General features: G+C 32.9%; 1 protein-coding gene across 11 annotated transcripts in view; it reads right to left on the bottom strand.

Annotated features, from left to right (window-relative positions):
• Positions 1 to 12,042, bottom strand: part of Rbm39 (RNA binding motif protein 39) — a 33,304-nt gene continuing 21,262 nt past the window's right edge. For 9 of the 11 annotated variants that reach the window (XM_015481150.2, XM_048811050.1, XM_048811049.1 and 6 more), the window contains 7 exons: positions 10,441 to 10,645; positions 9,757 to 9,834; positions 6,113 to 6,163; positions 3,331 to 3,412; positions 1,539 to 1,644; positions 1,063 to 1,141; positions 1 to 966 (listed from right to left, as the gene is read on the bottom strand). In XM_015481150.2, the coding sequence (XP_015336636.1) occupies positions 866 to 966; positions 1,063 to 1,141; positions 1,539 to 1,644; positions 3,331 to 3,412; positions 6,113 to 6,163; positions 9,757 to 9,834; positions 10,441 to 10,645 (702 nt within the window). In that variant the 3' untranslated portion in view covers positions 1 to 865. The remainder of the gene's footprint in view (positions 967 to 1,062; positions 1,142 to 1,538; positions 1,645 to 3,330; positions 3,413 to 6,112; positions 6,164 to 9,756; positions 9,835 to 10,440; positions 10,646 to 12,042) is intronic. The other 2 variants (XM_015481173.2, XM_015481158.2) reach the window with 1 other exon arrangement.

Below are 12,042 nucleotides of genomic sequence, written 5' to 3'. Positions count from 1 at the left end.
GCCTTTTTAAGAGAATTTTATTTGAGTGGTTCTTACAAAGATTGTTGCAATATGAAAGTCATTTGTTTGATAGAAATATCAAGCTGTCTTGTCAAACACACTGAAGTAACCCAAAAATATATTTCAGAGCTCACAGAGCTTAAAAAGAGCAAAGATTATATGCAACCAGACAAAACCTATTTCTGCATTTCCTATTTTCTTGCTGAGACTTCTTTGCCTTACCAGACTCTTGACTAAACATATTCAGGAAATGCAGTGATCATTTTGTTTGGAATCTTAAGACACACCAAAACACATAATATTTACAAAGAAACTTTTACAGATACATTAATTGAAAAGATACCATCAAGAAATATAATTTTGAAATCTCCCTTTCTTGCCAAATGATCAAAATGCAAGATGAGATGCTAGCCAAACAGCCCTTTACCTGGCTTGAATCCCCATACACTAAATGTGTATTCCAGAAACCTCTGCTAAACCATGAGTAAAATATCAACATTAGTGAAATGTAACCTGTGTAAAAAGTTAGGCTTCTGAAACATTAAAAACATCATTACATACCTGTCTGCCTTTGTACAGAAAGCACACTTGTTCCCCTAGAGCTATTCCTATAGATCCTTAATGTAATTTTCTACATGAACATTTTAAAAGGCAGAACGAGAACAGCTTTGTAACAGTGGGATTTGCTAGGTAGGGAGAATGAGCACACTGCATTCCTGTTAACATTTTTATTTTTTCAAGGTAACAGGAATTGTATACAAATGACAGTAGACCCTTGCCTCTTTATTTTTATCTAAATAAAAGATAACTCAAGATGAATTCTCAAGGAAAAAAAAGCTATGTACATAAGGGACTATATCTTCCTTCATCGTCTACTTGGAACCAGTAGTTGTGTTGCTGTCATAGAATCAGGGAAGAGGTTGTGGTAAGTTGGAAGAGGTACATAGGCTGCTGTTATCATTTTACCTGTTGGAAAAAAAAAAAAACAACAAGATATTTGTTTAAGCATATTCACTTAAGTTTTACAAACTAACAATCACTCAGAATGAAGATGAAACTCACCAGCAAACCACCTGCCATGCAACGCATTGACAGCAGCAATAGCTGCAGCAATTGAGGGGCACTTCACATACACATTGCCCTAAAATGCAAACAACAACACAAAGGTAAAGACATCCCTATAAACAATGTGGACCTGCACAGATTTATTCAAGGTACCTACAGAAAAACCCAATATTTTATTTGATAACCATAAAATGTATTAAATACTTATTACAAAGGCTAATATGCATATCTCAAATTTTCCTCAATTTTGCCATATAATGTCTTTTAACTCTGATCCAAAAGCTAGAAATGACTCAAGATATGAGGATTTCATGGCAGGCTCTTAATATCACCAGTAACATATAGTAAGACTCCGGTCAACGTTTTGATTATATTGGAGGGTATATTTGGTCATGATGTTAAAGCTCTTTTCATAAATAACCATTCTAATCGAAGAGAGTGGCCATAAAATACTTTTTTAGAGATAGAAATACCTGAGCAGAATTCTTGTCAACGTAAATATGAATGACTCCACCATGTTTATTACATTCTTCAATCACATCATCCTTGATCTCTGTATCCCATCCAACTTCTTCTTCTCTAAAACAAAGTATTAAGTTATATTAGAACTCCATAGAAACAAATGAATACAGAAATATCAGAAGAATTTATAAAAGTTAAGTTTTTTAAAAGTACTCATGAGATTAATAAAATTAAGCATATACCATTATTCTGGATAATCATAAATTTACCAATTGAAAACTCAATTGTTTTAAACAGTAGGAAAAATAAAATTTTAAAATGTAAAACACGGTTTATAACCTGGTCTTTTTTTTTCGGTAATGAATATTTAAATGATCTGCTGACTATTTTTTTCTCGTTTAGTCCATGGTAGGGATCAAATACTGCTAACTCTAAAATTTAAACTTTTATCAATAATTATAACTGTTTCATAAAAAAGAAATTTGGTATTTGGAGAACATAAGAATCCAGACACACTGGCACATGCCTGTCATCCAGTGATTTAGGAGGTTGAGAAGGAAAGAAGGATTACAAGTTGAAAGCCAGACTCAGCAATTCAGTGAGGCCCTCAATGACTTAGCAACACCCTTTGTCAAAATAAAACAAGAAGGGCTGGAATGACAATTGAACAGAGGGGCTAAGGTTATGGCTTAGCCACGTAGCACTCCCCTATCACGTCCAAGGCTCTGCATTCTATCCTCAGTACCACATAAGAATAAATAAATAAATTAAATTAAAGGTACTGTGTCCATCTACAACTGAAAAATAAATATTAAAGCTGAACAGAAAACTTAGGTTTATATTGACTTGAAATATATAAGAAAAATATAAGAAAATATATAAAATATAAAAAATATAAAATATATATAAAATATAAAAAAATAAGAAAAATATATAAAATATAAAATATATATAAGATATATAAAATATAAAATATATATAAAATATAAAATATATAAGAAAAAATATATAAAATATAAAAAATATAAAATATAAAAAATATAAGAAAACTTAGGTTTATATTGTAAATATGATTTATAAAATCACCAAAACTCTGTACTAATAAATGGTATTCTAATACTTAGCTAGTCAAAGGTGAAAAGGCACACTCCTGTAATGTCAGGAATTGAGGAGGCTGAATCAAGAGGATCCCAAGTTCTGGCCCAACCTCAGCAATTTAGCAAGAACTTGCTGTCAAAATTAAGAGGGCTCTGTGTATAGCTTGGTGGTACAGTGGTTGACTGGAATGCACGAGGCCCTGGGTTTGAAACCCCAGCATCTCCAAGAAAGAAATCTGCTAATTCATGCCCTGCATCCATCAATAGACACTTTAAATTAAATAAATAAATTAATAAATCAATAGATACTGAAAACTTAAAATTTCAAAGTTAAAAGCTAGTGAGAGGGTAAACTGATGATAGAAGTAAATCCCTGTAAATCCACAGTATAAAATCATTTAGAAAAACATAGGGAAAATCTCCATAGTTTTAATTTATCCTAATCTTACAAATGTAACCATTATAAGGACTACACAAAAAATACCTAAAATTTATGTTAAAATATTTAAAAATTTTTGTACTTTTTCAATTTAGAATCATATGAAAATGTCCTATATGCTACCTTATAAACTAAATATTAACAGTTTTCAAAGAAAACTGGGGGGTTGTGCTAGGGATTGAACCCAGGGAGGCAATCACCCTACCAACTGAGCTTTATCCTAGCCCTCAAAGAACACTCTTTGAAACTTGATCAAAGCATACTTACGTTTGAGGGTTAAACATGTTAGAGAGTTGGAAACACTGTGTTGCAAGTGGCTGAACAGAGGCAGCTGCAGCTAAAGCTGAAGCTAAAACACAAAAAAAGGAGGAAAAAAAAAAAAAAAAAACAAAGAGACAAATTACTTTCATGGAAAATGCATGAGAATATCCCTGATAAATAAAACAAAATGCGTATCCCAATGTTTAAGGATGTCACTCACTCTGTAGATAACGCACTAATCTACAACTACAGTCACAAATTATCACCAGATTAATTATAATGCTAAATAAAATGTAATTTTTTTTACATTGCTTAGAAAATAATGACAATGTTTAATACACATGCAACGTTTTCACCCAAATATTTTCTTCAATCTGTGGTTGGCTGAATCCTTCCTTAGGGAACAAACACAGAAGGCCACTATCCTTTACTTTAGGTGCCAAAAAATAGGCGACCTACAGACATTCTGCAAATTGTATTAGTTATTTTACTTGAAATTTATGGGGGATTAGACCCAGGGCACTTTTACCACTAACCTACAACTCAGTCTTTATTTATTTATTTTTAATAAATACTCTGAGAAGGTGTCTGACAATGTTGCTTACAACTTCACGACACTGCTGAGACTATTCTCAAATTTGTGGTCTTCCTGCTTTTGCCTCCCAAGTACCTGGGTTTACAGGCATGCAACCATGCCCAACTAGGGAGTATTATGTTTATAGGCAAAATTAAACTTTCTGTGTGATCTAAATCAACTCAAAAAAAATGGAATCTCAATATAAATAATTCAAGAAAGATGATAAATAAAATACTGGTTCTGCAGAATTGCTGCATTTTATACCAACATAAAAAATAAAATCCTCTGAAATGCCAATGAAATCTACAACCTTCTAACATATACTTTCTTTGAAATACAAAACCTTAATAAAATCAGACGTCAAAAATAAAATGCATAAAACAAGGCACTTAATATCCAATGAAAATAAATCCTAATGAATTAAACAAGTATACTTTTATAATACAAAAAACACGAAAATGAGCGGCATATCTGCAATATCCACTTTTAAAATGAACACTAATATTCCAATTAAAATACATATTTGAAATCTGAAGTTACAACACATTCCAAAATATTTGCTTGTGTGATTTACAAAATTATCAGTAGCAGTTACAGAACTCACCGTACTCATATTATCTGACCAAATTTCATTCCAATGCATAAAAACAAACAAAGCTAAGGACAGAACAATTCATTAAGAAATTATGGTAATTAAAATGAACAATCACCTGAGGAAGTATTAGAAATAAACCACTAAATAAAGGTAGTGCTAGGCATAAAATATATCATAAAAGAATGATTGTTTCTGGCAGAATTTTCCTTACATGAACAACTGTTATCCTTTTGTAAAGCAATATTTTGTTTATTTTTTTGTTTTGTTTTTAAAGAACCGGAGATTAAACCCAGGGTTTGGCAATTGTTAGGCAAGCACAGACATTGCCACTGAGCTATATATGCAGCACATTAAGCTGCATTTTAAATAAAAAATCTTTGTCCCTTTACATTTCCTTCAACAAATAGTGCTTTCTTTCATAAACTTTGTATTAAATAAAAGCAAAAATACTACAATAACTGTCAAATTCTACTGGGGTAAAGACAAAAATATTAAAGAATACAATCAGGCACAGTAGTGCAACAATGTAATCTGAGCTACTTGGCTATCTGATCTAAGAGGATCATTTGGGCTCAGTAGTTCCAGTTCAACCTCAATAACAAACCTCCAAAAAATCTGTAAGTTTTAAGAAAAACTGAAGAACAATCTGAGTAGCTTTAAATATTTTCAAGTATATTTGGAATAACCAGAAGGTCTTCAACAATTGAAGGAGACCAGCTTTTTCTGCTTTCACAAATACAATGTGAAAACAAAAATATTAAGAGCATATACTATAGAAACATCATGGTTCAAACTATATCACATGAAGAATCCAATGAATGAATAGGACAATACTCTATTCTACCTTTTAAAAATCTGTTAAAGAACACCAAGTACATCTCTTTTGCAGGAAAAATTAAAGTATGTATTTAATTCTAAACTATCAAGGAACACAATAGATATTATTCATATAAAATCCTATTATCCTTTCCTTGAATAGGATTTTATAAAACAATAGGATATTCTTATGAAAAGATACTAAATTTAAACCGCAAAATGTTCTTGCCTGCCATTTGGCAGATTAACTCGACAATTACAAAAGAAAAAAAGAGAGAGTATACAATACTTTTAATATACATGCAATTTAGATCAAAAAAGACCGATCATGACTTTATATGGGCTTACACAAATGAATGACATCAAAATACCATTCTTTAAAATCGTCTTTCATGTTTTGAAAGACTATTCTACTAAATAACAATTAACAGAATATTTTGTTTTCTGAAATCTATAAAAGTTCCATTAACACTCAAAACACATAAAAATAAGAGGTTGAATTTTTTCTTTTTTGGTGATGCTGAGAATATATTGCTGGCATGCTAGGTTAGCAGTCTACCAAAGGACTATACCCTCAGCACAAGGCTAAAAATATTAATAAGAAAGTTAAAAGTAAAAGCATTCAGGGACATGTACATTTCTCTTATATATTAGGTAACTGAATTAGATATTCTGAAATACATAGCTTACTATGTTGTCATTCTGTCAAATTTCAAAATTATACAATAACATGCAACTATGTCTTATTCCATTTAATTTTAATTTAACAACAAATAATAATTATAAGCAGTTCAACTCACCTTCAGTCTGTTGGGAAAGTCGTGTTTGCAAATCTATAACAAAAGAGAATTCTACAGCTCAGTGCAGGAACAATGAAGAGCCTCAACTAACAGGGTAAATGTCAGGAAAGCTTTAATAAAAGAGGACTATAACAGCAGGGTTTATTAAAATGAACTTAGTAAAACCTGGCAGCAAAACCTCCTTCCCCATTCCTCATTGACAAGGCTTTGGGGCCTTTATTTTCCCTCTTGCACTAGGAAACTTCCTTTCTTCCTATTCCAACTACCTTTCTATACTTCAAATGTGTTCCACTATACTACTCTCTTCAGCTGGAAATAATGGGAAATGGGGAAAGGGGAGCACACCGGTCAGATAATGTGTGAAAAACCCTGATCTTGAGAATTCAATTCCAAGTACTTGGGAAATTATAATATTTTGTTATATCAGTGACTAATACTTTAAAAGGTGGTAATAAAACTGTAAACTCATCAACAGTATAAATCAGAAAGTTGTAAACATATTCAATAATCTCATGTTTCTGTAACAAGAACATCAATTTTGGAAAAGACAATTCCAACAATATGAATATATATTGACTGTGTTTGACAATTTAATACTTAATTGTCAAGGGTAGCAGAGATGATCACAAATTCATTAAAGTTAACAGTTTTCCAGCCTACTATGAGCTACTACTATTATGAGGAATGAAATCTATGGGATTTTATTATAACCAATGAAACACAAGGAAAACATAAACATCTAGCCATATTAAAAATACATCACAGAATTTTAAAACATATTTTTTCACATAAGCATTACCATTTCCCAAGAAAGCTCTGGGAAGTAAATGACAACAAGTTTGCCTAATTAAAATGCCACATTGCTATAAAGCTACCCTGAAGGTAAAAAGAAACAAAATACAAATATACAAATTACCTGAAAGTTTCCTATAATAATTTTCATTAAAATGTGATTGAATTTTGTGGCCCATTATTACCATAGAAGGTTCCTGCTGGAGATAGAAATGACTGGGAAACGGGCCAAACTTTTGGGATCTGTGGCCAAAATTTTTTTTTTTTTTTTTAAGAGAGAGAGAGAGAGGTAGAGAGAGAGAGAGAGAGAATTTTTAATATTTTATTTTTTAGTTTTCGGCAGACACATCTTTGTTTGTATGTGGTGCTGAGGATCGAACCCGGGCCGCACGCTTGCCAGGCGAGCCCGCTACCGCTTGAGCCACATCGCCAGCCCCTGCAGCCAAAATTATACTGGGATATATATAATACCTGGGGTCCTAGGTTCTCAAAATTGGCATCTCAGGGAGCTGAATAAATGTTAACTGGAGCTTGCTGAAGGAACTTGCAGACATGATCATAGGAATACTGTCAATAAACCTTAAATAATAACACAAATTGTCACATAGATATTAGAAATCCATGCTATGGAGTATTTATCAATCTCAGTTTCAATAAGTCATTTTTGAGGCCATTCCTGACATACTAGGAAAGAAAGCATGGTTTATAATCATATTTTATCTTAGGACTATTAAGCTACTACAACAATAAATGATGAATAATGATAATCCAAACTTGGTTTCAAAGTAACTGCTTTGAAAGATTTAGGAATAAGAGCCTCAATCACAGTAAAAATGTATCAATTTAATTTCAATGTGGTTATTTGAAGGGCTTATGAAAACCACCTTTACAAAAACTCTGCACCAAATGGACTTGTAGCTCAGCAGTCAAGCAATCTCCTAGCATGTGGAGGCTCTGGATCGTTCCTCAGCATCACGTTAAAATAAAGGTATTGTGACAAACTGAAACTAAAAAATAAAATATATTTAAAAAAAAAAAAAACACATTCCGTTCAGAAATATTTAACTAAGACTTATGAACTCAGAAAAAATCAGCCAACCATACAATAAATCACATAGGAAGGCTAAGTGCAGTGGTGCACACCTTTAATCTCATCCGATTGGGAGGTAGATTCAAAAGGATCAAAAATTCAAATCCACCATCAGCAACTCGAAAGAGCTTACCTCTAAATAAAATATAAGAACAGAGCTTAGGATGTGAGTCAATGATTAAGAATGCCTGGGTTAAATTCTCAGTACAAAGGAAAAAGAAAACATGCCAGTACAAAGGAAAAACAAACAAACAAACAAAAACATAAGCATGCACCCAGGAAACTGCAAAAATAAAATAGTCATAATGGACATACTATGCAACATCAAAAATTATTTTAAAAAACAGCTAAAAATATTTACATAGAAATTTACAATCAGGGTATGACTCGTATTTCACTATAAATTCCATGAAGGTAGGGCACAAAATCTTTGTTACTATCATCTACTAGTTGATAAACATTTTCTAAATTATCAAAGAATGACATGTACAGTAATAAAAGGGGATAGTTTTCAGGTTTAAAAAAAATCCCTATCAAATCCTGAGAAAAGATATATTTCATAAAGAGATGCATTTACAGCAAGTGGCATTCTATGACCATTCAGTCACTATACAAAATTAAATTGGTAATTTACTTATTTATTATTTTGTGGTGCTGAGGACTGAAGCCAGGGCCTTATGCATTTGAGGCAAGCACTCTACCAAATGAGCTATACAATATCCCCAGCCTTTAAATTGATAATAATCTTAAAAGTAAAAAATAATAATGCACTGAAACAAATGGAATACAGAGAGTTAAGAGAGGCATCAAATACAAAAATGCCCCAATAGTTATGATTTTTCAAAAAGAATAAAGCGGCACACTCCTGTAATCCCACTCGCTTGGGAGGGTGAAGATGGAGGATGGCAAGTTCTAAGCCAGCCTCAGCAATGGAAAGGTGTGAAGCAACTCAGTGAGACGCTGTCTCTAAATAAAATACAAAATGGGGCAGTGATGTTGCTCAGTGATCATGTGACCCTGAGTTCAATAACTGGTACCAACCACCATCCCACCCCACTCAACCCCCACCCAAGAATGCAGTGGCATAATTGTCAGAAACACTAGAGACTAACTACAAATCAAGTTAAAAGGTAAGTCATTTAATTGGGCAGGAGGAATGAAAGAAATTCAAAGGCATATTCTCAAACTCCTCAAACATTTCTAGCTATCCACCAAGAAGGCAAATAACAAAATAACAAAACACACCTCCCTTAATAATAATAATGCTCTCCATTAAAAAGATAAGGTTTGTATTGTAACAAAAGCCATGAAGCAAAAAACTGTCAGTTCTCCTGTTTTTTCTTTTCTCCAAGTATGTCATTCCCCAAGTCAAAATCCTACATGATATTAAGAAGGCAATTACCTCATACACTGTTACTTTTGCAATTATTTTAAGTTTAAGGATCTATTGTTTTCACAACTCAAACATTATTGAAAAGAAATGTTTTCATCCTCATTATATCAACTTGTGATTCTCATCAAGAGTGATATTTTAACCTTTCTAAATTTATATTAATTCCCACTAAAACCTGGGGCATACATGTTTAGTGGACACAATTCAATCCAAAATGTATACTTCCTTACATGAACTGTAGAAATTTATACTAAAAGTACTTGATGAATTGAATTCTCAGTTAGTCCTTTTAAATGCAAAAATTTGGCAAATTTTCGAATTAGATGAAAAAAATAAATGATTTCAAATTAGAAAAGATTCAATTCCTACCTGCCACAGCACCAAATGCCAAAGAGCCACTCATTTGTAAAGCCTGCTGGGCTGCTGGTGGAATCTGCAAACCTGTACCTGTAAAAGAATAGATTTACAAAGTAAGTGGTTTAATTTGGCAGGAGGAAAGAAGAGAAATTCAAAGGCACATTCTCTAAATGTCCTCAAACACTTCTAGTTTACTATGCTAAGAAAAAGAGAAACAAAGTTTTCTGGAGGGCTGGGGATGTGGCTCAAGCGGTAGCGCGCTTGCCTGGCATGCGAGCGGCCCGGGTTGGATCCTCAGCACCACATACAAACAAAGATGTTGTGTCCGCCGAAAACTAAAAAACAAGTATTAAAATTCTCTCTCTCGGCTGGGGATGTGGCTCAAGCGGTAGCGCGCTCGCCTGGCATGCGTGCGGCCCGGGTTCGATCCTCAGCACCACATACCAACAAAGATGTTGTGTCCGCCGAGAACTAAAAATAAATAAATAAATAAATATTTAAAAAAAAAAAAAAATAAAAAAAATAAAATAAAATAAAATTCTCTCTCTCTTTAATAAAAAAAAAAAAATGTTTTCTGGATCCATACTACCACTTTCACCTAAGTCACAAATAAGAAAAGGTATAATACCTAAAACTATACTAGTTTTTCATCAGTACACCTGTAAAAAATTATGACAAACACCACGAGAAACATACCCTCTGCAAGTCTTGCCATTAATTGGAGACGACCAGTTGTTCCCAAGTCAATTCCAGTCCTTTCCAGTTCGTCACTATCCAAAAACGAACTAGCACTAGAGGCATCAGTACGTTCAGTAACATGACCAACTTTCATTGGCCTTCCTGCTAGTTCAAATCCATTAAGTTGTTCCAAAGCCTTTTTGGCACATTCTGAGTCAGAAAACTACAATTGGGGAGGGAAAGGAGAGGAGATTCACAACATTTGATTTATACACATACACATAACCCTAATAAATATACTCAATAATGACTACCAGGTAGATAGGGAAATAGATTTCAAGATTTAAGTAACAGATCAGACCTTAAAATTATACAAATTAAAATCAAAATTTATTGACAAATAATTTCAATGAAAGAAAAGATATTATTTTACAGTTGGCAATATGGGATATTAATAACAAAATTTGAAAAATAAATTTTCAAAAACCAAAATGATTTTTTAAATTTTTTTGACCCCTGTGAATTGAACCCAGGGATGCTTTATCACTGAGGTATATCCCCAAGCCTATTTTTAAAATGTTGATAAGATTTTTTTCCACTCATGAAGGAAAACACAATGAGAAATTAAAATTTCAGGGACTGGGGATGTGGCTCAAGCGGTAGCGTGCTCGCCTGGCATGCATGCAGCGCTGGGTTCAATCCTCAGCACCACATACAAATAAAATAAAGATGTTATGTCTGCCAAAAACTAAAAAAAAAATAAATATTAAAAAAAATTTCAGCCAGGCATAAAGATGCATACTATAATTCCCACGATGCCCCCCAAACAAACAAACAAACATTATAAAGACTAGGGATGTGATCCCAGGGTTTAATTACTTTTAGAAAATAACAATTATGCTTACTCAGATCATAATAATTGTATATGCTAGTTAAATGAAAAGATATCAACCATTTAATACAAATATGCCAAATAATGTATATAATCTAATTTATATAACTATACAACAATAGAACGTTCATGAATCATTTGGTAAAATTTAAGTCTTCTATTAAAAACGGTTCTACAGACCAAACTCAAAATAAGCCTTGTACTTCTAAATTACTGAATATTTTATTACCTAGAATACAATACTCAAATCTGATACAAATTACAGGAGAAAAATCTGAATATATTCCCTTAACAAAACTCCTATTCAAACCCTGGTACACCCCACCCAAAAAAAGATTAATATCAGGCTAAAGGCGGTGTTGCCGAGGCTGGCTTTGAACTCACACTCCTCCTGACTCAGCCTCTCATGCTACTGGGATTAAAGGCATGGGCCACACCCAGCTATAACTCCTTTTTTTTGAAAAATGAAAGAGGATAACCATGCTGATGTTATTAAGAAACACAATTCGGGTGTACTACATTTTCTAAATAGCTTTTCTCCTTTCACCAATATATTAAGGTAGAGTTGGACTAAAATAGACATATGAATTTTATTTATTTGGTAGCAGGGATTGAACCCAGAGACATGTAACAAATGAGTCACATGCCCAGCATGCCCCCTCTTTTTAACCTAAGAATACAGTTCAGTGTAGAGCACTTGGCCATCATGTATGAGGCCCTTGGTTATA

Source organism: Marmota marmota, unplaced genomic scaffold, assembly GCF_001458135.2.
Source record: "Marmota marmota marmota unplaced genomic scaffold, marMar, whole genome shotgun sequence".
NCBI classification, from domain to species: domain Eukaryota; kingdom Metazoa; phylum Chordata; class Mammalia; order Rodentia; family Sciuridae; genus Marmota; species Marmota marmota.
The sequence above is the reverse complement of the archived record's forward strand: the minus strand, read 5'-3'. Positions and strand labels throughout refer to the sequence as shown.